The sequence below is a fragment of the Gekko japonicus genome, unplaced genomic scaffold, assembly GCF_001447785.1.
Source record: "Gekko japonicus isolate JY-2015 unplaced genomic scaffold, Gekko_japonicus_V1.1 scaffold2517, whole genome shotgun sequence".
Taxonomy (NCBI): domain Eukaryota; kingdom Metazoa; phylum Chordata; class Lepidosauria; order Squamata; family Gekkonidae; genus Gekko; species Gekko japonicus.
The window spans coordinates 71,499-96,641 of record NW_015172623.1 but is presented as its reverse complement, the minus strand read 5'-3'; the positions used below and the strand labels follow the sequence as shown (position 1 = coordinate 96,641).

The 25,143-nt window shown below is 44.9% G+C and overlaps 1 protein-coding gene across 1 annotated transcript in view; it reads right to left on the bottom strand.

The window, feature by feature from the left end:
* The window catches only part of DIP2B (disco interacting protein 2 homolog B), a gene marked incomplete at its 5' end in the record, with an annotated part of 116,690 nt that overhangs the window by 54,325 nt on the left and 37,222 nt on the right, over nt 1-25,143 (bottom strand). Inside the window, 2 exons of the mRNA XM_015421671.1 lie at nt 15,509-15,634; nt 19,314-19,442. Of these exons, the coding sequence (XP_015277157.1) occupies nt 15,509-15,634; nt 19,314-19,442 (255 nt within the window). The remainder of the gene's footprint in view (nt 1-15,508; nt 15,635-19,313; nt 19,443-25,143) is intronic.

Sequence of the window (25,143 nt, the reverse complement as noted above, 5' to 3'; positions counted from 1 at the left end):
ACCTGGCATCCCTCCCTCCCTTCAGAGGAGAAGGACAAGGGAGCAACTGAGCCGGAGCCTGGCACCAAGGCTGGGGCAGCGATCCAAGCCCGGGGTGTGCCAAGCTAACCAAAAGGAAATCAACAACTCCGCTGCCCCCTGCCAAGGACAGCAGGGTGCCTGGTGGCATCTTTTTGAGCCCTCTTTCCAGGCCAAAGAGTGGCAGCTGGTCTAGTTGCCAACCTCCAGGGGGCGGCTGGAGATCTCCTGGGATTACAATTAATCTCCAGGTGACAGAGATCAAAGAAGAAGAGGAGGGGGGGAGGGAAGGAGGAGATTGGATTGATACCGTGTCCTTCACGCGGAGCCTCAGAGCGGCTTACAGTCTCCTTTCCCCTCCCCTCCCCACAACAGACACCCTGTGAGGGAGGTGGGGCTGAGAGAGCCCTCTCTCTCGAGAACGGCTCGTGAGAGAACAGCTCTGAGAGAACTTGTCACTGACCCAAGGTGACACCAGCAGCTGCACGTGGAAGAGTGGGCAATCAAACTCGGTTCTCCCAGATTAGAGTCCGCGCACTTAACCACGACACCAAACTGGCTCCTGGAGAAAGTCGCTGTTGTGGAATGTGGACTCTGTGGCATTATACTCCATTGAAGCCCCTCCCCAAACCCCGCCCTCCTCGGGGTTGTCTCGAGAGCCAGGCTGCCTACCTTATGACCCACCAAGCTAGACAGGCACTTGGAAGTCTGGGCCGCAAAAGAGAAGCGAGCGGGACATTTTGGATCGTGTAGACCAAAAATGTATTTCCACTTACCTGCCTGACAAACGTCCCCACCAATGGTCCCTCTTCATATGGTTGCCAACTTCGGGTCGGGAAATTCCTGGAGCTTTGGAAATGGAGGCTGGGGAAGGCTTGGGGAGAGGAGAGACCTCGGCAGGGTATAATAATGCCATCGATTTCACCCTCCAAAGCAGCCATCTTTTCCAGGCGAACTGGCCTCTGTAGTCTGGGTATCAATTGTAATTCTAGGCGATCTCCGGGCCCCACCTGGAGGCTGTAGCCACCCAAGCTGCAGTGTTAGAGGAGTCAAACAATAAATATATACACTGCAAAAATCTTTTTTATATAAATTAATGCGTTCTGTGTGTTCCATCTTTTAAAGTGCATTGTGTGCTGTTTATAATATCCTAAAACAGCTGTATATATTCATTACATGCAGGGCTATTTTGGGGCAGGAACGCACAGGAATGGAGTTCCGGCTGGCTTCAGAGTTGGCCACGCCCAGTACAGCCAAAACCTCTGTGTGCATGGTCACAGAGGAAAGGCCTGGAGAGTGACCCCCCCCAGCAACTCCAAGGGGGGCAGGCCAGGGGGCTCCTCCTGGCCTGTCCAAGGACTGGCGGGGAGCCATTTAAATGCCTCCCCGTGCCTTCCCCAGCCTGTTGAAGGGCTGGCTTGCCCAGACTTCCTGCAGCCACGGGGCACCCGGGCAAGCTAAGGGTAGGCATGGGGTGTGGCCTAATATGCTAATGAGTTCCTGTTGTTGGGCATGGCCTGTTATGCTAATGAGTTCCTGTGCAAAAAAATCATGTAATCATGTACAAAAAAAGCCCTGATTACATGCAATATCAACAATAATAATTCATTCAGTATAATAACTACCACTCAGTTTACATCCTTTTCCCCACCAAAGTCAAACCCCAACGGGCGTTTCTGGCATTATACGCCCGCTTCTCCTTGCTTGAAAATCTTCTAAAGGGAGAAAGGTTTCTTTTGTGGTTACATTGATGTTCAAATTGATGTTTGTTGCTGGTCCTACGAGAGGCACATTAAGCAGCCTGAAGTTCACAGACGGAGCACTCCTGTCTTTCTCAAGGCTCCCATCGGGGTTTGACTTTGGTGGGAAAAAAGGATGTAAATTGACTGGTAGTTATTATACCGAACGAATGGATTATTATTGTTGATATTGCATGTAATGAATACATACCTGAGAAGACCCTGATGCTGGGAAAGATTGAAGGTCAAAGAAGACGGGGACAGCAAAGGATGAGATGGTTAGACAGTGTTATCGATGCAACGAACATGAAGTTGAGCAAACTTCAGAGGACGACGGAAGACCGGAAGGCCTGGCGTGATCTGGTCCATGGGGTCAGGAAGAGTCGGACTCGACTGTGCGACTGAACAACAAAAAACAGCACACAGTGCACTTTATAAGGTGGAACAAACAGAACACATTAATTTATATAAAAAAAGATTTTTGCAGTTGTATATATTTATTGTTTGACCCACCTGGAGGCTGGCAACCCAAAATGGTTTGAGACCTCTGTCTTACCTTGGGGCTGACGGCTCAACTTTCCCCTGCAGGGACGAGAGACCCAGCTCCCAGGGGAACACTCCCTTCTCTGCCGTGATTAAAAGCCCAAGAACCGTTTGATACCTGGCTGCCCGCGGTTCATTCAGAATAATGAGCAGCACCTCGGTGATGAATGCAGTAGAAAAGCCTCTGGATCAAGACAGCCTGACCAGGGCTGATCAGAGCCCGCAGGGCTCTTTTTGTAGCAGTACTGCATCTCAAGGCAGGAGAGCAACATTAATATCTTCAACCCATGGCTAAGGAGCACCAAAGCAGCCACCAAAGCCACACTGCCCTGTGGCAGCTGCATATTGCCACTCCCTCAGCAAGCACAACCAGTCCAAAAGTCAGCTGTCAAAGAGAATATACATCTTGAGCGGAACCAACATCCTGAGCGGAACCAACATACGACACTTCACTGAACACGAGAGGGTCCTGCACCTGCTGGTCTTCTCACAGTAGCAGAGTATACGGTTATGCATTTGACTTAGTGCCTCCACTATGGCTATGATTAAATACAGGAACACGCTGAAATTTGGAAGAAATTATACCATGGTTTTATCCCACCCTTCCTCTACAGATCTCAGGGCAACATATATGGTGCTCTCCCACTGGTGGACCTCCTGATGGCACCTGGTATTTCTGGCCACTGTGTGACACAGGGTGTTGGACTGGATGGGCCTTTGGCCTGATCCAACATTGGTGTCTCTTATGTTCTTATGCTCTCTCCTCCTCCATTTTATCCTGTGGGGCTGAGGTTGTCAGTTAAAAAAAAGTTCAATTAAGTTGCAACAGAACTGGTTTTTCTGCCAGTCACCATGGCCAATGATAAAGGTTTTTTCCTTAGATTAGGGGCTATTTCCACTTACATTACTTTATGTTCTCCGCCTAAAAGTTTCACAGTGATATAAGACTGGATCTTAGAAGGGCTATTAGTGCTACCACTTGGAAAGGAAGGCTGAGTCCCTAGCAATCTGAATGGCACCTGCTGTCGGCATTGGCAGCAATGCGTCACCAGCACAGTTCCAATGACAAGGAGTTGCTTTGATACCTACTATCCCCTCTTGCAGATTTGTCCCATTCGTAAACAAATCAATCAAGTACCTGAAAGCACATCACTTTGGTACATTGGCTCTGATCTGATTGTACTTTCTGGACCAAAATAGGAAGGCTTACACTAACAATACTGCTCTGAATACATACACCTGACCATGACACAAGGCGATCATCTATGAGGCCTCATCAATCTTCTCAGGCCTTGGGTCAATTGACTGCAACTATAACAGAACTCCTATTTTGGTTCTATGTTGACTTAATTTATTTTCTTATTATTGTAGCATTGAGCCTATGTGTACAACTATTGCTTGACCACTGAAGAAGGCCACTTTGGCTGAAATGTGTCTGGTCGCAATAGGTTCCACTTGTGTATGTTGTACTATTTTATTCTGTATTGAGGCTACAATTGAGCCCATAATTGTTTTTTAACTAAATGATAATAAATAGATGTATTTTTATTATATTTCAATTATACTTTTAGCTTTTAGTTATTGGCCCCTTACTCTGTATGTAACTAACCCTTCAGGTACTTGATTCATTTGTTTGGGTTAAGCCCCCCCCCTTTTCCCTTCTCCCATTCCCCCTCCCACGAGACGCATGGGAAGAAGGCCCATCCCACTGTTTTAACCATTTTAGGAAGAACAGTTCTCAAAGTCTCTTCCCATAAGTCCATGAGAATGATACACACTAGCTAGGACTAGAGCTTAACACAATTTATGAATTTTCCATAATATCTTCTCTAATGTGAAGGAAATACTCACCAAGCAGTAAATAAGGGTATAATCATAAAAAGAAAAGGAAGACTAGATCCCTGGGGATTCCTGATGAAACATGATAGCCTTAAATTGCATACAAAACTTGGCAGTTAACGGTTGGGGGATTGGGGAATTCCTCCTCATCCACAAGTTCCTCATTTAGTCACTTTGGGGTCCCTGGGAAACTAAGAGCTGTAGTCATGGCCTAAAGTTCTCTCTCTTTGCACCTGCAGTGGATTAGAAGGCAAAAAGCTTGCTCCCCCGTCTCTCTGGTCCAGAGGACATTATGAGACTTCAGGGGATAAGTACTAAAAGATACATCAACCTCTTGAGTCTAGGAATGCTGTTAGAGAGAGACTACTGTGTATACTGCAGAAGCAGTCTTCTCTTTACAGCCTACACTGCATAGAAATACTATAGCGATAGTTCTCAATCTGGGTGCTGGAGACCCCTGGGAGGTCCACAGATTAGTCGCAAGAGGTTTGCAATTCCATATGTGTACTAAACTTTGTCATTTTGATCTTTTTGTCATTGTATATTTTCTCAGTCAATGGATATTAACCACTTTCATGTGGGGAGGGGATCTTTGAATTTTTTTGATGTTAAAATAGGATCCTCATACTCAAAAAGATTGGGAACCACTGTACTATAGTGAGGGTACATGTTATATATGCTGTATCTGAGACCGTGGTTTCAAAAACCGATAGCAGGTCCAGAAAGAAAATCTGATGACTGGGAAAGTGATCATAGCATTGAGCATGGTATTCTACTATTTTTGTTATGAAAGTGACCAAGCCACCTATTGCAACACGTCTCAATTGGGTCATACAGGATGCCATTCCTATACAACTCAGTAGAATAGCAGCAGAAGGTTTTTGTGGTTAGGAGGGACTCAAGAGCTAAAAAGACAGACATCCAAAGGAGAAAGTGGCTGCCTATCAAGCTTCACTAACTCTAATTAGAAGTTAGGAGTCACAAAATATTTGTCTTGCTGCAATAGATCAAAGACTGGAGGTATTGGTTTATGAAAACAGAAAACTTTTCATACTTGCAATATTATATGTCTAATGCTGAATGTGGACCTTGGGATGTGGATTGAAAAGCCCACATGCTGGGGCTAAGTACAGACTGGGAGGATGTTTGTACAAATCTGAGTCAGCCACTAAGTGTACAAATATCCAAAAAGAAGAAGAAAACGTTGACAGTAATTTTTAATTATTATTTTTTAAGTTCCCATATGGGGGGATGGGGTTGAGATCCGGTGATGCTACGTTATGAAAGCTTGGCCACCATTTTGAAGATTGCTTAGCCACCCTACAAACAGCTGAAACAAGCTAAACTGGCTTGAAAGCACTGCTGCCAAATGGTGGAGGTGACATGGACAAGCCACTGCCCCCACGTGAGCCAGGCTGGAAAAGGGATGCTCCAGACAGGTAGGTGGGCTGGTGAGCAGGTGGGCCAGCAAGCAAGTGGGCAGCTGAAGTAGTGGGGAAGGTGAGAGAGGCAACATAGCTGGGTGGGCCAAGGAGGAGGAGGCAGCGGCGGCAGCAGCCAGGGGAGGAGCAGCAAGTGAACAAGGAAGGTGAGAAAATGGAAGGAAGGGGGGGGCAGGAGAAGCAACAGAAGGCAGTGGGGGCATAAAAGAGACAGCCACTAGGGGAACAGAGAAACCAAGATTAAAGGATGGGATTCCCCTCCCCCTTGCAAGTCTCACAGGTCCCTACGTATAATCTCTAAACTTTTAAGTTCAAAAAGTCAACCACGGCAGCTATGCAAAACATACACCAATTAACTTGCCTGCCAGCGCAGACACTTTCCTAAACAGGCGAGATTACACCATCCTCCAAAAAGTCACTAGCAAGCTCAGGCCATCCTAGATGGAGAGTTCCCCAGGTACTGTACCACCACAGAACAGGAACTGCTCCGCAGCAGCAGCACAGCCATCTCCATCAACCTTACTGCTTCAAGTCAGGCACATGTATCATCTTGGTCTGATCTGAACCCTACCCTTCAAAGAGCTCATGCTCATGAGGACTGCCATAGTTTACCCTTAAAATACTGCCCTGGAATTAATGAGAGACAGTGAGGGGCCCAATGTCATCAATTGAGGGTTATGGCCTCTCTGGTCTAAGTCAAACACTCTACCCACTAACATTCACTGGGCTAAGGTGATGTTCCGACATAAAGCAGGCTATACCAACACAAACGTCTTGGGTGCAAGCCCCAACACTAGTCTAAGCCCTACTCAAATGAAACTCTGCCAAGTAGCAATTTGCTGTGGCAGAAAAACTGGCAGCAAACCTTCCTGCTGCTTGCCTACCATGCAGAGATTACAGTCCAACAAGGAATCTTAATTCAACCTGATCCTGGGGAATGTACTTATCTTCTACTAGTGTGTGTGTGCAGGGCCAGCCCGAAGTTTTTTTGTGCACTAGGCGAGGCTAGCTTGTGCCCCCACCCCACCCCCAAGGCTGCCATGTGGCGTCCCTAACCCGGCAAGGACAATTAGACCAGGGGGCCTGGATCCCTCCAGTGAGTTCCCTGCTGTTTTCCCTCCTCTGTTTAATCCTCACAGCAGCTCCCTCCTGACGAGGACCTTGATCCCACCGAGTGTTTAAAAAAATAAGAGTTCTCGACTCGGCCACAGGTTTCCTCTTTATTTCGTCCGCCCAGAGCAAAAGAAGCAGGGAGGGAGGCCAGGGAGTGGTCCTTGAGGAAGGCCTTCCAGTTGGAGAGGAGGGGGTGCCTTCAAGCGGCCCGGCTCTTCTTGTGGCAGAAGGTTCCGTGGGCGAAAGCCCTCCCTTGGCGCAGAGCGCGCCTCCCTCATCTGCAAAACAGGGGGGTGGAGGGAGGCACAGGAGACCGCAGCCGGGGAGGGGGACTCTTCTCTGCACCCCTTGAGGGGAGACCGCTCCTCTCGCTTCCCTCTGGGGTTCGCGAACCCGCCCTCCACGAGCCCCTCCCCAGTTCCTTTGCCCTCCGCCTTCCCATCGGCCCGGCTCGGCGGGAAGCACTCTGCACGTGCTCAGAGGCCCTTTGCAGGCTGGGGGAGTGGCGGCTGCGGGCCAAGTCATCCCCCCCCAACTTACCTGGCTTCCCCGGGAGGCCCCCAGCAGCGCCAGGAGCAGCAACCGCTGGGCGAAAAGGCCAGGCATGGCAGGGCGGCTGACTGCCGAGCGGGCTCCAAAGGGGCAGCCTGTTAGCTGAAGGCACAGGTCAAGGTCTGCAGGGGGCAGGCAGGTGAGGGGGCCGCCCATTCCCACCCCGGTTGGGCTGCAGGCGGAAGGAAGAAAGGGGGGGAGATACTCAGGAAGGGATGGCTTTTGTGAACAGGGCTTTTGGCGGGGGGGCTTTTGGCGGGGGGGCGGGTGCAGTATGGCACCCTGATGATCAGCCCGCTCTAGGCAAACGTCTAGTTCGCCTAGTGAGCAGGCTGACCCTGTGTCTGTGTGCGTGTTTTAAAAGCCTCCACACATGAAATCCACTGGCTTGCATGACACAAACACAGAAGCTTTATGTTCTCTACTGGGTTCAGTATCTGACATCTTGAATGGCAACCAAGTAGATATTATCCAACTATTTGATTCAGTACATTTGTCCAAATCAGTCCTGGCAAAAGTCTTTGTAACATTAATTCCATATACAACTCTCATAGGATTATATAACCCACCCAAGCTACTAAAAAAAAAAAGAGGCCACATAAATATTTAAAATGTGAAACAGGCAACATTGTAGAGGGAACACAGGGCTGGCAGGGATAATGCCCTGCTGTGCATAAAAGCTCACCTCTTTAAAAATGGTTGCCACTGAGCTAGGCAAGACCAAAGTGACACGCTTTTAGGAAAATACTTGACTCACTAAAGCATCCGGTGTTAAATCTGGTGCTTAATAGACTCCAAAGCATTCAGATCTCTGGGTGGGGATCACTGCATATCTGCCCTGCATCCTCAGGAATCTATGGAAAACATGGATGGGGAAGTCCTAGAGCCTACTGCTGTTAGATAACTCAGTAGGGAAAATGTCCACACCCAAACTTGATTTCCAAGATTTTCCATAAATATCCAAATCCCAGCCTCGCCTATAATTTACATGAGCATAAAGGTAGCTGGATTCAATATCAGAGTTTTCTGTTTTTAAATTCTGTTACAAATATTGCCTCATGAAAGCCTGCAGGCTGCTAAGAAAAGGTACCTTGTCTAACAGGCTTGATTGCCTTAAAAAGTGGGCTGGGTACAGCGGTAGCTTGGGGGGGGGGGCACACTTCTGACAGTGCTTCTGCCTGGCAACTGCCTTACATCCCAGATGGGCACACAAGAAATATCACTGAGAAAAGCAGCTGGCCCTTCTCCCTGGACATACACCCTGCACTGAAGGAAGTCAGCCAGGCAGAGCACACAGAGCCTGTGCCTGTTCCACATTCTTCTCTAAAGGTGTCACAGATGGAAGGGAGGGCAGATGCAGAGCAACAGGGCTCATAGAGACTGGTTCAATTCATGGGAGTACCTAATCTCCAAAATCAGCATCCTGTAAGGATACCTTTAAATCCTGGGAATCCCACATGCATGGTTTAAATCAGAAGGCAGGCACCTCTTTCGCCTGAGGCCCCAAATAAAGAGCCTTGTCTAAGTGTGAAGATGTTGGTGTGCAGGGCACACTGAGTTTCAGAACCACTGCCAAAACCCCAGGGGGTTCACCTTGGACACAGGACCAGTCCTGGGAAGTGGGCAAGATGGTCTGGCATACAGCTGTTTGGCACACATGCAGTGGGGGTTCCCTACTCCTGGGGTTAAATTGAACTCTTCAGCTCTCTGCAGGGCCCTTTCAACATTGTCATAATGGCATGGGGGCCGCTGTAACATGCCCCCTTCGTTGTACCACTTCAGTAACACCCAGCGCTGCTAAGGTAATGTCAGGATACTCTCACAGTCACAAAGGAAAAGAAGAAAGAGAACTCTTCAGCTCTCTGCAGGGCCCTTTCAACATTGTCATAATGGCATGGGGGCCGCTGTAACATGCCCCCTTCGTTGTACCACTTCAGTAACACCCAGCGCTGCTAAGGTAATGTCAGGATACTCTCACAGTCACAAAGGAAAAGAAGGACCCTAACTGGAAAATAAATTTCTCATCTCAAATACATTCAAAGGTTGACTCAGACTTTTCCCCCCTTATGCAAATGTCTGCTGTGTGCTCAGTTCCTGCCTACACGTGTCAGGGGTTTGGGAAAGGGGTGCATGGGAGGCAACAAAATTATGCAACTTTTCATATATCATGAGCCTCAGGCACAAGAACTGCCTTAAAAACACCTGGCCCAGTAAACATAAACCTGTTATGCCTGTGAATGACGTATTAAGAGACAGACCTCTTGGGAGTCAGTTGCAGATTCTGCAGCAGAGAAAACACCATCCTTGAACTGTGCTACGAAAATTCACAGTTGAGGGTGAAAGAAAAATAGCTTTCAGTCTCTAAACTCAGTGGGAAGCCCTCTACTATATGAACTGCAGGGTAGTCACATTCTATGGCAACCATTTGAACCTACTTCACCAGGAAATCAGGACTTCTCTGTCTGACAAGAGTGAGCCGCACCCTTCAGTTGACCAAAAGCAGGTATCTCTTCCCTGAATTTTAGATTCATGTGCTGCAAGCAATTTTATTCTGAAGCACAGTATAGGGTTTGCAGCATATACACACACAAGGGCAGAGGGAACATTTTAATTCTGGTTAGGTATGTGGCTGCTTACTGATACGCTGGTCCAATGGGCTGAGTAATATCTGAGCACAAAGGACCCTTAACAAATGGAGACGTGAAGTAATATAACCTCATGACATTAGGGAATGAATTCAGGCTCACAGAGAGAAATCAGATGGCAGTAATTCAGGCTATCTAAAAGAATCTGAATGCCTACACAATTAGGTCACAGACAAGGAACTTGGGAGTGCTCAAACTGGGCTAAATGATGTAAATACCCTCCCCCATCTGTGCAGTCTTCGGCATTTGATCCAAAGAAAGAGACACAACATTAAGGTTCATTAGCCAGTCCCAGCAGGGCTTGCAGTGGTTTTTGAAGACATCAAATGTTTATGGGCATAACCATATAACCCAAGGTATGGAAGAGATTTAACAGGGGAAATCTCTTCCTCAGGACCAAAATAGAACCACTCTGATAAATCTCTTTCTCTTCTTGTGCACTCAGGTAACATTATGGGGACAAAAGGAGAAGTCCAGAACAATGAGAAAACTCAAGGTGAACAAATATTACATCAACATCAGGCAGATCCACAATTTACATAGCGCGTATGTTTGCTCTGCGTACACATTCTATAAGCGCCCTGCAACAAACTCGGGAAGAGTGAGCAGTGCATGTGTATGTATGTTAACCGTAAACACCAGCATACATGTATATGGAAGGATCTACCCAATATCAAGTCTCCCAGATTTATGTAGATGGGAACAGATTGTCCATTTTTTTGTGCATTTGCTATGGGAAACACTGCTTTAACTTTGGTGTACATAAAGCAAACTTGTTTGTTGCTTAAAACCCAAAGTTGCACTTAGAGAACAACTAACTTACTGTGAAAGGAGCTTCCAACAGGTACCAGTCCTCTTCTACACACAGACTGAGAAGGTTTTAAGAATACATATACGTTTCCCAAACACCACCCCAGTATAAGTACACTGGAGAATAAATCAAATTAACATGGTAACAACAAACCACCCGGGCAATAAGGTCAGCTGGTGGGCTCCTGCTTTATATAAATAAATGTTAACTTGGGCAGATCATGAGAGGGAGGGCAGGAAGGGTTGCATCAGTGCTTCATTCTTGTGGCCCTTTCTTATATGCCCAGGGAAATGCTGATCACCACTTTGGGGTCAGGAAGCAATTTTTCTCCAGGCCAGTTTGGCCGGGGATCCTGTAGGTTTTCTGTCATTTACTGGGCATAGAACAGGGGTCACTGGGGGTGTGGAGGGGTATTTGTGAATTTCCTGCATTGTGCAGGGGGGTGGAACAGATGACCCTGGAGGTCCCTTCCAACTCTATGATTTTATATGTTATCACTGTCAGAGGTTCAATGGGTGGCAACATACAATAGGGCCTTTTTTGGTGGTGGTATCAACAAGATTATGAAGTACCCTCCCACATGAGGCATGGGTGGCACCTTCTTTGGTACACATAAAGACAGCAATAAAACTTAACTCTTTCACAGAGCTTTTAATTTGGCTTTGGCTGCTCTGTGAGACTTGAAATTTATGTCTGATTGCTCCTTTGTAATTACTGTTGTGGACTCCTTTACTGCTACGCCATTGTTTATGGATGTTGACTCTTGGTTTGGTTTGGGTTGTTTCACCATATATTGGCTTTGGTACTGCTGAAAATATCTACTGCCTGAAGTATTTCTGTTTGTAGAGAGCAATTTTCTCATCTGCTCCTTCCCATTGCTGCTCAAATTGCCCCTCATGCTGCTCCAGGGGGCAGTGACTCCTCAGGAATAGCATGAAGGGAGTACTAGAGGTCCACTGTGGGAAAGGGGTTGTCATGATCTGTGTAGGACTGGGAGACAAGGCCTAGTGAGGCCTAGGCCCAGGAGACCCGTGTGGGAGTGGAAAGCAGACACAGTCTACAATCCCCACAATGCTTGGCACTGGTTGTAACCAATCGGTGTCCAGAGATTGTATGAGGGATTGTTACTTAAACTTAGTGGGCTGTGGAACTGCATTCTTTTCTCTCACAGAGTTAAGCTGTGAGGATAGTCTGGTCTGAGAGAAAGATCCCTCACTTGGGACAGAGTGAGTACAGGCACAGGCCTGGTATAAAAGGCTGTGGGCCTTGAATAATTACCAGTTAAGAGAAATAGGTAGCCACATTAGATTTGTTTTATTTACCTTTAGACACTGTTATATATTAAGCACCTTGTCTTGTTTTTTCTTGCCCCATTACTGTATTAATAAACCATGTTAATGTTCTCTGCCCGGTCATCACGCCTATATTTCTCGGCTTAAAGGGGGCATTTTGGGCTGGGCTTGGGAGGGTACTCTGGGCCTTCCCAAGGGACCCTAAGTCCAGAGTGGTGGCAAAGGAAGGTGACAAGCCATTGGGGTAGCATGACAGGGGTGAACCCCCCCCCATTCTGTCTACAGAAATACTTCATGGAATGTGACACATTGTAGTTTTATTGTTTATGATTTTTATATTCTGTAAGCTACCTTGAAGAAACTACATGCTCAAAGAGGTATAAAAGTATTTGAATATATAAATATATGCTTCTAGTGTGCTGAATATGAACATTAACAACCAAAGCATCCACAATAGCATAAAACCTGACCACAACACATAGTCAAGTAGGAAGCCAATAACTTTCATAGAGAGGAAACAATCTTAAAATTCAATGGCTCGATCAATTGTGTTATTTTTTCACAAAGGAAGACTGAGATTTTTTGAAAAGGATGTTTACAAATCAAATCTGTCCAAATTACCCCTTTTCAGGCAACCCCCCCCCCCAAAAAAAACCTATCTAGATACCCAACTAAACATGTACCAGCTCCTCATAGGGCTTCATTTTTATCCAGCAGAAACGTCACCACCCAAATTCTGCCTTCACCGAAAGAAATACTTTAATTTGCCCCTTTTACTTTGATCCCTATTAATCAGCTATTGTGCTTTGCCCAGCTGACTAGCACTGGCCGATTCTGCATCTAGAATTCGCTCCGCATTTTGTCAAATGGGAGGAAAAAGTGCAGCTCAAAACCACATTCAGATACCTTGGGGCAATGCCGTACTGACTGCAAAGCCACCCCAGAATGGCCATAAATCTATGCAGAAGGTACCATAAAACCCGAAGATCAAAGAAAGCAAAAGCAGCATGCAGTGTGGAGGATACCATAAAATCCAATGATCAAAGGAAATGAAAGCAGCATGCAATGCAGGGGGAATTTCTGTTCTAATGTGGTTCACGGAGGGAAAAGCCAATACAGAATTGCCCACTGTCAAGGCTGAACAAAGCCATAAGGAGACTCTCCTCTGACAGCTAACAACTGATAACACCGGGACCCCCAAATCAAATGCCCAGTTAACTGGCAAAAATGAATGTCCCAGGATCCATGCACATGAATCAGAATTACTATACTGCATAAGCTAGTTGCGCTTATGTCACCTATTACATCTGTAAAGAGGAAGGGAGGCACTTGCTATTGTGAATAGCTCCTATTTTTTCCCATTAAGATTTTTTTTATTGTTTTCCACATAAGGTAAATATAACTCAACCCCTGGAATGTTACCATCCACCCTCCCCCCAACCTTCTTTCCCAACACACCCCATCAATAAGAAAACCAAGTATAAGCTGCACACATTCAGGCAGCTAAGAGTAGAGAATAAGAAAAGAGAGACAGTAAGAAGGGGGGGGAGAGAAAGTGAGAGGCAGCAATATGGATCCAGCTGAAGAAGGAGTGGAGAAGGTGAGGCATAACTGCTCAAAGAGATACAGAAAATCTTGCCAGATGGCAGTGAAGGTCCCCGGAGCTTCTCATCTGTTATACCGAATTCTCTCCCTTGTACAGAGATCTAACATATCTTTGGTCCAATCATACACAGAGGGAGGAATACAAGATTTTCAGAGCTGCAAGATAATTCACTTGGCAACCAAGGCTGCCCTTTGAATCCATAGCACTTGATGTTTGGGGAGTGTCCGCAGAGACGGTTATACAGCCTAGGACTAGATTATTAGCTGTGAGGTATAGTTTGGTAGATAATGCGAGGATGATTTGAGCTGTAACATCTTGCCAGAAACATGTAATATTAAGGGCACTCCCAGCTTCTATTGACTTTACAATACATAATAATTTTATAAATACAGGAGTGCAAAGTTGTTACTTGTTTCCAGTGGAAAGTGGGACTCTAAATGCACTCTTCACCTTTCAAAATCGACTCACCCATTAGGCATAGCATGTACAAAAGCAATATTCCCTGGATCTCATCAGCCAGCACTTCGACTTGCAGCAGCCTAGAACTGTTGCCTAAGAAATGTTAGGCAGAGAGGGATGCTGCCGGTGCACTACCAGCCAGACTGGGGCAAAGGAAGCAACTGTACAGAGACCAGCTAAGAAAGTAGGCCCCAACCCCTGTAATGGCTTCCATGTCGGATCTTTCTGCTGCTCTAAGCAACCAGAAGACTCTCTCTGGCCAGCTGCAGAAGACCTTCAATTTGCTCCTCCACTGCCTTTGCCTTGTCCCAGGCTCAGTGTACAAGAGCTGGATCTGACAGATCTTTGCCATTTGAACATTTAACACTCATTTTCATATTCAGTACTTTAGTGTTCTAGACCACAAGAGTCCTGCTAAAAGGCAGAACAGCTTGTTCATAATGCCACTGCAATGAAAAGTTTGTTTGACTTGCAAATCAAACCAGTTGTGGGGTTTTTTCCCTGGTCTCAGCACTGAAACTCAACTGGGAAGAACAAACAAGAACTCATGTAGAATTGTAACATCCAGTAATTAACGGCATGCTTAACATTGGCACAAGCTATCTCAGTTTGTGAAACTTCTTTTGTACAATCCGTCACTTTACCCATGGTGCAGCCTGAGAAAATGAGAAGTGCATTAATTAATACTTCATAGCCAACACACTGAGATCTGTAACATAGCAATCTGATCGGTTTTGTTTACTGAAGATCTAAGCATACAGGGAACACTCCAGGAGATTCCACTTATGGATGAAAGCCACTATATAGCTATGTGATGCCAACCAAAGGAGCAATGGCCTTAGTTAGATTCTAAGAGACAGGAGCCAAGATCCAAGTCTGCGTAGAAGCAAAACCCTGTGATATGAAACCTCTGCAATCTAATGTAAGATATCTACAACTGGCACAACTACATCCAGCTAGCTTTAAAATGTCAGTTGACCAAGGGACTGGACTAGATGGCTTGTAAGACCCCCTTCCAACTCTAGGATTCTTTGTTTTGATAAGGGTAGGGGGTAAGAGAAATCAGCTCTGTGCTCCTATTCTTATTATACTTTCTAATACATTTAAACTCTGAAGAACTCATGAAATGAACTGATAACTGTCAGATAAATTCTTTATTCTCACGACCTGTCTGCAAGTTTCTGCTCCTTTGGAGTTAAATTACAGATCAAGATAATAAAGCAAAACATAAGCAAACAACGCCGCCTCCCCTCACTGAAGTTAAATTGTTCTGTTAAATGTAAAAATCAACATTAACCATACTTTTATGGAGATAAAAGTTTTCAGAAGAGCTATAACATTTAAAAAGAACCACTGCATATGAGACCATAATAAAGGGGAAAACTAAAACTTCATTCTAACTTTAACTTTTCAATCATGAAGTCAAACAGGTGCTGGTAGAACTCTAACCTGGAGGAGTGCAGGTATCAGCAGGAGACTGCACAAATGTGGATCGTCTTTTGGTTGGCATGGGCAGGGCCATCTTCTGTTCCTTGTGCTTTGCCAATGCTGCTTGTACTGCCTCTGTATGGATGTCTAACAAATGGAAATAAGGAAAGCACATCAAAACTGCAGCTGTTAGGAGGATTAAAAAGCACAACAACGAGGCCTCAATTTTGTTACCCTTCTATAGCTATTATTACAAATGCTGGGCATAGAGCAACTGAGAAACAACGGTACTAGGTGTGTTTACAAATGCCATAAACTGGCCACAGATGTACCACACCCCAGACTCCAAGCTGCTCCTCTGCCGTTGTTTTTTTTAAGGCATATCCTTCTCATAATGTCAGCCTTTGAAAGCCTTCTGAACATGGGTTCTGGCCTGCTTCAGTTTTGTCAGCAGCATGCACAAGTTTGAACAGAGCGATCCCGAAGGGCAGTTTCAGCGATCTGACAGGGACTAGGGGAATGAGCTTGCAGGAGGTCAGGCAAAAACACACACTTCATGCCCTAAGTGCCACCTACTGAACATGACTCATCTGGACAGACATAATAGCTCAATGCCACAAATGAAACAAACACAACATGATTCATTCAACTCAATCACTTCTTTCTCTGGAGCATAATAAGAGGGAACATATGGTGGCAGGAGGTTATCTTACCATGGAAAAATAAGATGGGAAAATGCTCCTATGGAGAGCACCATTTATGGCTGAAAATGAATTTTCCTGCAGGGTCAAACCAGCTGATGACTTCCTATCCCCCACTTCATTTGAAAAAAATGAAGAAAAACTAATTAAAATTCAAAATGGAAAATGTAAGTGACAATGACTGACTGTGAACATGTAGAATTCTGTGTGCCAGGAAGGGAAAGCAAGAGCATCACAGAAAGCCACCTGAAAAGCAAAGATGAATCACACAAACGAGCTGAGCCACAGAACAGTAGAAAATTCCTTTCCAATGTCCAGCACACTCACCATTTAGACTGTGAGTTTAAGCAGAATCCACCTACCAATCTTTCCCAAGGAAAAACCTGGACACATCTCCACAATAATTAACACCCTACATGAAGCCATAGCACCCCCTAATGTATAAGCTCTCCCTGAATCTCGAACTTCTTTATATTTTAAGCACTGCTAGCTGGATGCTTTGTATAAAGAGGTCAAAAACTTACTTGCAGCAAGAATGAAGCAGCTATAGAAAGCATGAAGCCCCCCCCCCACTTACAGTTAATCCCACAGGTCCAGCAACTTAACAATTTTTTTATTTTATTTTATTAGAGGACAGCAAGAGGACAGCACATTTTTGAGTGAAGAATGACCAGCATAGGGGGGGGGGCATGTTCATAAACTCTTCTCCTGAGCCCTTTGCTGGCTTGGCTTCTACCAGCAGTGGGGATCCGGGCATAGATTCATGTAGTTGGTTATTTAGAAACAAAAGAATGTCTTTGACAAAATACAAAAATGCCTCCTCAAATCTGGAAACTCAGTGTGGTTTCTTCCACTGCTGGGCCTCCTGTAAGGAAGGCAGATGGAACATTCCACTCTGCCAAGATGTACTTTCTGTCTGTGCAAGAATGAACACCGGGAGTACATGCCTATCTCCCCCCATCCCCGTTTCACACAAGATCCTGAAATAACAATGGAAGGAGAGCGAGTCAGTTTTGGTGAATGGTCAAAACCATTCATAGGCCTTCTGCTTATTGCCTTGTGGAGCACTGAGTCAGATCAAAACCTTATAAAAGCTGCACACAGAAATTTCCTTAATTGAAAATTGCTGTTACCAAGCATCATTCCATAAAAGAGGAAACTGACCCAAAAAAGAAAGTCCTAAGATTTTGTAAAAAGCAAAGGAGGCATACCTGATCTAATAAAATGAAGTCTGAGGTGTTACATGGGCCCCGGTCACACGGGCCGGATATTGCGGGGGGGGGGGGCATGGCTGTTTGCCCCGGGGCAAAATAATGCGCGGTTGCGCGAGCAGACGTCCCGTGGAGGTTCCGTGGAGGTCCCATGGATAGGGGGGAGGTGCCAATCACAGGACAATCCTGCAGCGCGGCAAAGAAGAGGTGCGGTGCGGCAAATGGGTTTGTTTTTTTCTGTACACCAAAGTATGCGCATGCTCCATTGGGTGCTTGCGCGCATCCATGGAGACTTGGGGGGGGAACCTTTTTGCAAGGGGACATGAGCGGGCGCTGGATGCCACCGGAAACGCGATCAGATGCCCGCCCTCGCCCCGCGGTTATCGGAAACTAGTACCTCGGAGGTACTAGTTTTTTTACCCCGCATCTTTGGGGGGAAGCCTCGGGTGAGCCACGGGAGCTCTACGCTTCCCAGATGTGGCGGTGAGATCGCACCCGGAAAATCCGCCTATCTTCCATTCCCAAAGTGGAAGACATGCAACAACGCACAATTGTATTTACATGCAGTAACACACATGGTGAGTTTCTCGCACCCAAACCAAATGTATTAGACCAGGTGTCCTCAACTTTTTTGAGCCTGTCAGCACCTTTGGAATTTGGCGGGCACAGCCACAAAATGGCTGCCACAGAAGGCGAAGCCAGCCATACAATGGCTGCAGCGGCTAATCTTTAGTCACATAGCCAAGGTCCTTTTTTAAAAAAAATAGACAATTTTTACAAAATTTATCTCATCACAGTGTAATAAAAAAGCTACAATAAAAATAAGCTAAATAAACTGAGAGAAGGGGGAGATTTCAACACAGGACGTAATGGGGCTTTATCCAACAAACTGGCATCTGCAATTGGATCCATCTCGGATTATTTCTTCAATGTGAATCTTGTAGAGAAATAATTTAGAAAACAATTTAGAAAACAGTGAAGATCCTCGTGCTGTTGTGGCAGCTGCTGCCAAAACAGCATTAAAAAAAAACTGCACAGTCAATCAAATGTCCCAAAACCCATCAGGAACCTTGCAGGCCAAAAGCCCCAACTGGCCCCACTCACTTTCTAAAGCCACTTGGGTATTGGAAAGGCATCTGTGGGTGCCCTGGCACCTGTGGGCATCATGCTGGGGACACCTGTGGTAGGCTCTGCACCACACATACCTGTGATAGTAGCTCTTCTAAAAGCTTTATTTTATAAAAGCACCTGCACAGACTTTAAAAAAAAGAGGAAGCCCTTGTAAAACCTCCTTCTCTCTTGGAACCTGCAGCTCAAAAATGGATAGCATCAAAGATCTGACTTTGTTGCAATGCTTGGAATGCGGAGCACAGACCCTAGTTCAAATCCCAAATGTAAGGGAGAGATGAAATTACTGTCAAAAGGAAGGACTGGATAGCAACAAGCTGAACAGAACTCCAATCAGATGATGAAAACACCGAAGGCAGGACTGAAGGAGGTGAGAGGTGAGCAGGCACATATGCACACACATACCCCAGCTTCTTCTGTATATTATTTAGTCATGCCTATGAAGATGCGTTTGGCTGGAAGACTTTTAGAGCAGTATTTATTGTTTATTTGATCTGCCTGTTCACCAAAGAGCTCAGGAACCTTTCTCCGTTTTATACTTACACCCAACATGTGAAGTTAGTTAGACTGAGTGAGTCAGTGTGGCCAGCCCAAGGTCAGCCAGTAAGCTTCGAAGAAAAAGTGAGGCTCTGAAATCAGGTCTCCCTAGTTCTAGGCAAACATTCTAACTCCTGTGTCACACTGGCTCTCATCTGCCCAAGAAGCCTGGAACAGAAAGTATACAGGCCTTTCCTACAACAACAGCAGCAAAAAATACGGTGCTTGCCAAATATGGAGCATCCTTACCAGACCGATAGCGTTCATCTCTGGCTCCCCCAGAGCGTGCCCGGTGATACTTGGAGGAGGATGTTGCTGGAGCTGCAGACGGAGCAGGTGTCTGATTGCGTGGTTCCTTTTGCAAACCTGGATCAACCCCTGCGGGAAAATGTAAAAAGTATATATGTATAAATATACAATTTTTAAAAATCCAAGAAAAATAAGGAGGACCTCTTTTGGCCAGTGACAAGGATTTCTACTGGCCTCTGCTAACGGCCCATGGCTCCAACCTGGATTGCCCGAGCCAGCCTGATCTCATCAGATCTCAGAAGCCCTGGTTAGTTTTTGGATGGGAGACTACCAAGGAAGACTACAGTTGTTATGCGGAGCCCGACAATGGCAAACCACCTCTGAACATCTCTTGCCTTGAACACCTCTCTGCAACTTGACAGCATGTTTCACCACCAATTACCCAAGTAATAACAAGGGACCTCTGACTGTTACACACTGAATTTGGAAACAGACAGCCACCTAAATCCTTCAGGCCAAACCTTGCACAAGTGGGGCCTATCTGCAGCATTTCCTTCCACAATGGCTTTTAAAACAGTTGAATACAAGGACAGCTACAGGATGTCCGCAGCATGGATAAGAGAAAATGCCCCGGATGCCCTGCCCAAGATGTGTTATAGCGCCACCCAGCAACCTAAAAATTAGTTGCTGCCACACAGGAATGCACAATATATTTTTAATGATGAAAACTGTTTTTTTTAAAAACAATAACCTTTATTCTTTATAAACCAAGCAAGAACATTAATAAACAATTTAATAGACAATTATAATAAACAATTTTAACTGCAGCAACAATAAATGCAAAGCCATATCCCAGTACAGATACACAAAAACTCAAAGTTAATAATGTCTTTAAGAGTACTAGAGAGTAAATGCATCTACCAGCAAAAAGGTATCCGACTATTTCCCTTCAGAGACCATATAGTTTAGGTACAGCCATCATATTTCCACAAAACCTGAACGGTCCTCCTCGGATTTTATACAACTGTTAATATGATAAGCTATCTTCTCCATAATATAAATATTCCATAGTTTATCAAACCACAGGTCAATTGTCGGTGGATGTTTAGCCTTCCATTGAGAGGCTATAGCCATTCTAGCTGCCGCTAAGAAAAATTCTGTAAGCCTCAATGCAGACCATGGTATACCAAGCCCTAACCCTATATTAAGTAATAACACCTCTGGACAATGCTGTAATCTGTGACCTGTAATCACAAAAATATGAACCCCAAATTGACACCAAAAAGCTGGAATGTAAGTGCATGACCACCGACAATATTTTTGAATGCACAGCAAGGACAGCTAACTGGCAGTAGTGCCACAACATGATGGCCCCTGTACCCATGCTGCAGAAAGTAAGCATACACAGTAGCCACAAGGCTCAATGTGGAGAAGGAGATAAAGAGAGAGCTGAAAAAGAAGCTGAAGCTAGCCTCTGACTGGCTTTTTAGGAAAATGTTTGATACAAGGATTCGCTTCCACAGAACTGCTGACTATGTGCATACCTATATACTTGCAGGCACCATGAATTCCACCAGTAACACACAGAAAACTGATTCGCTCATGAGTTACACTCATAACATCACCCCTAACAGCAGAATAACATGCAACACAAAGGACACAGTTATGGAAAGCCTGTACTGTTCTGCTGGTGGAACCGTACACAAACCAGCTCGCGAACTGATGAACTGCAGTACAAGAACAGCAAAACTATTTCAGCAGCATCCCTCCATCTTTAAAGGCTGGAAGGGGCAACTTGGATAATCCTGCAATCCTATCCCAAGACACAGAACTATAGGGGGTTCCTATTTTCTTTTAAAAGGAGAGAGGGTATTGGTGGTAGAGGTTAGAGAAAAGGTGAGCAGTTGAGAAGGTTGATGATTGGAGGAGCAGACAAAAAGAAGCAATTGGTGCCGAGGAAAAATGCACAGCCTTTACAGAAATATTTGCAGCAAGGGTTTTAAGTTGATTCCTGCATATAGATTTGCCAGTATATAAGATGCCTGCAAACTCATGTTCCCAGAAAAGCATGGACAGGGGAAGACAAATATACCCAGAGAAGCATTTGCTCTCTCATTTACTTCCAGCAGTCTCCCTTTTATAAAGAATTTTGAGTCAAGTAAGAGTCTTTTCAAAGCATGCCAAATACTTCCTAATGTTCTTTGACATTATCATCTTTGTAAGACTGCAGGGCTAAAGTGTTCAACTATAACAAAATGTAAATTATGCAGTTTTAAAAATAATAGTGCAGCCTTGGCCAGATATTTACTACTTTAAAAACCACTAACATTTTGAATAAACCACTACACCCAATGCTACCTTAGATTTTATCATGTGATAGATGGGCAGGGGAGGCTGGACACAGATTCTGTAATAAACAAAAAACTGTTCTGATTGCACAAACCTTCTCCGATAGAGAAACAAGACACACAGCATGCCTGCAAATCAAATTAAACTTTATAACAAGGAAAACAACAAACTAATAGTGTACACATTATATCACACTAATTATGGGCAAAATTAGTCACATTTAAATAATAACTATATCTCTGAAAATTTTGTATATGTATTCAGTATATGTATTTATTATTTATTTATTTATCTGATTTATACCCCACCCTCCCCGCTTTACAGCAGGCTCAGAACGGCTTACAATGATAAATATGGTACAGTTAAAATCACATAAAATCATCTAAAACAATTCAACAGTAAACAATCATAATTTATCAAGTGCTGCTGCATAATAAATAGTTAGCTGTTATAAAATGGCATTCTTAAGAGTGTACACAGATCTCTGTATACACAGGAATCATTTTAAAATCTTCATACAAATATTTTGAGTGAGTATAACTTTGTCTCACTGCAAAAGAAAAGTATTTTACAGGCGTTTCCCTTCCCCACAGCATCCTTTACTTTTCCATTAGAAACACTGGAGGGAGCCCAAGAAGGAGGGGGGGGGCAGAGCAGGTGGAGACACAGTTTTTCCAGACCTCTGTATCCCTAACCTTATCTGCTATTATTGATCTTTACAGTAAGGAATTCCTTTTAAAAAACCTTCAAAGGACTACTGAGAAACTCTCTCAAAACAGTCAGTCAGTCTCTGACTTAAGTGAACCAACTCACAGTAGGCCCAACATCCCCCAGGATAGATTCAGGTGGGTAGTCGTGTTGGTTTGAAGCAGCAGAACAAAGTTTGAGTGCAGTGGACCCCAACTTTGTTCCGCAGCACGCCTGCCTTCCTTGGAGATGGCAAAAGAAACAAAGGTACCAAACCACTTAGTTCTCTCAAAATTTAATGATTACTTGTAAAAACAAGATTTTTTAAAAAGGCCGTGCTTGATCATTACCAAAGATATATAACTGATCACAGAATTACCACTGGCAGCTTCACATACTCAGGAGGGATCCAGCTGCCTTTTAGCAGAAGGTGCTGGTGACTGTGGATCTTTTCTGTGAACCCTCCCCCAAGAAGTCCTTTCTGACCCGAAGGAAGTGTATCCATGGGGTTCTGGGACCTGTACGGACTGACAGCCATGCCTGTTTTGAGAATGCAGTGGGAGAGGGGAGGCGAAATCGCCTTGCCTCTTCTGTCAGTGCAGCTCCACTGATGGAAGAAATAAAGAGGTGCGATTTTGTGTGTGTGTCCCCAAAATCCTCATTGAAGTCTGTTGGTCTCGGTGGTCAGAAAGGACTGCTGGAAGGAGATGAATGCAGGAAAGATCTGTGATCTCTTGAACCTGCAAGTGGCTGGATCCAACCCATAAACTACAGTAATGTGACCCACTGCACTTTATAACTCCTCTTCTCCCAGCTAGAAGAGGAATGTACCTAGGTTTCGTGCTTTTTAAAAACGCCCTTGAAATTCTCAGATACACCAAACCAGACAACTCAGAATTAAAGTACAGCTTCTTTTCCCACAGACCTGCTTGGGGCTTGAATTTCAGTTTGATCTCCTCCCCTTTCCCCAGCAAAATCCTACCACATGCATGCTACATTCTTCAGAATTCCTTCCAACAGTATAAAAGCAAATTAGAATGAAGTCATGCAAAGACTGTTCATTTTATATATGTTACTGAATCATAATGTTTTGAGAACAAAGAAGCAAGCCCCCTCTAAGGACAAAAAAAGCAAACCTTCACCTTTACTAATATAAAGAATCAGGTATTTGCAGTATGTCATGGTGTTCTAATACTAAAAATGGCCCTTCAGAGAGAGGAAAGCAAAAAGAAGGGCTAGGTGCACTCCACGCTTTTTCATGAAGTAACAGAAGATTTGTCTCACTTACCATGAATCTTCCTTCTCGGTGGTCCATGGGTGGGGTATTCTAGGAGGAGCTCCTCCCTACAGGCAGGCAGGGTTGCTAATTTTTGTGCGATTCCTGGAGGCGACGGGCCTTTCTCTCAGATCCCAGTCTGGTTCCAAAGCAGCGTAACTCCCTCTCCCAAACATTTATATAAAAACCAAGAAAGAATCTCCAACTAACAGTTGAGAAAAAACAGCATAACGGAACAACTCCCAGAGAAACCTCACCAGGTAAGAAAAAACAGCATAACTGTGTGGAAACACAAACATAACGAAGGAACAACTCCCAGAGAAACCTCACCAGGGAGAGGAAGGACAGAAGGAGGGTGAGGAAGCCCAAGTCCAGACAGCACACCTACTCTGTTCCAAGAGCTGGCTCAAGAATTCTATTCTTGGGTGGGGAGAGACTGCCCCACCCCTGGACCACCAAGAAGGAAGATTCAGGTGGGGCAGTCTCAAATTCTGGGACACAGAAAAGCAGTCTGCCCCAGGGAGGATAGAGACTCGTCTCTTAGACTGAGAAGGCATGCTGTAGGATCCTTCTTCTGAAGGCAGGCTCTGCAGAGGATAATTTATCAATCCTTTAAGTGCCTGGAGGAGGAGTGGACGGACCTCTAGGTGGCAGCCTTACGCATGACTTCCAAGGAAGCAAAGGATCTGTAGGCTGCAGAGATTGCCGCCTCTCTGAGGGTGCATGCGCCGTGACACCCAGAGGAGGGTCTGGACGAGAAGGATACAGTCTCTAACCAGTGTTCCCTCTGAGCTGAGTTAGTGTGAGCTAGCTCACAGCTTTTTGGCCTACAGCTCACATATTTTCGTCTTAGCTCAGGAAGGATGGCTCCAGGGCGAACTAATTTATGCAGCAGCTATATCACTCGCTCACAACCTAAATGCCAGTAGCTCACAAAGTAGAATTTTTGCTCACAAGACTCCACAGCTTAGAGGGAGCATTGCCTCTAACCCACCAACTAATGGTAGAAATAGAGACTCTGTGCCCTAAGGAAGACTTCATGAAAGAGACAAATATAGAGTCAGTCCTATGAAAGGGCTTAGTCCTTTTTTTTTTTAATAACTGCCCCACAAAGGGGCAGGGTTTTATTAAATTTTTCACATAACATACACAAACAATCAGAACATATACATACATACTAACGTACAAACAGATACATGGAGGTTATTTTCATTTTTACCAATATTTATACTGACGCCTATTCCACCTTAATAACAATTTCTCATGAACTGTGTAAGCAACTTTTCTGTCTCTCACCCTAACAGGTATATATTTCATTTAGTAAACTCTTAGTCTGTATCTTGCAAGCTTGTCTACATATGTTTATCATACCAGTTATAGAACCGTGACCAAGTATTCTGGAATGTCGAATCTGTTGCGCCTTTTATCAATAAAGTCAATTTATCCAATTCCACAGCCTCCAAGATTTTGTTTACAAGTTCTCGTTTTGTTGGTATCTCCGGTAATTTCCAATATTTT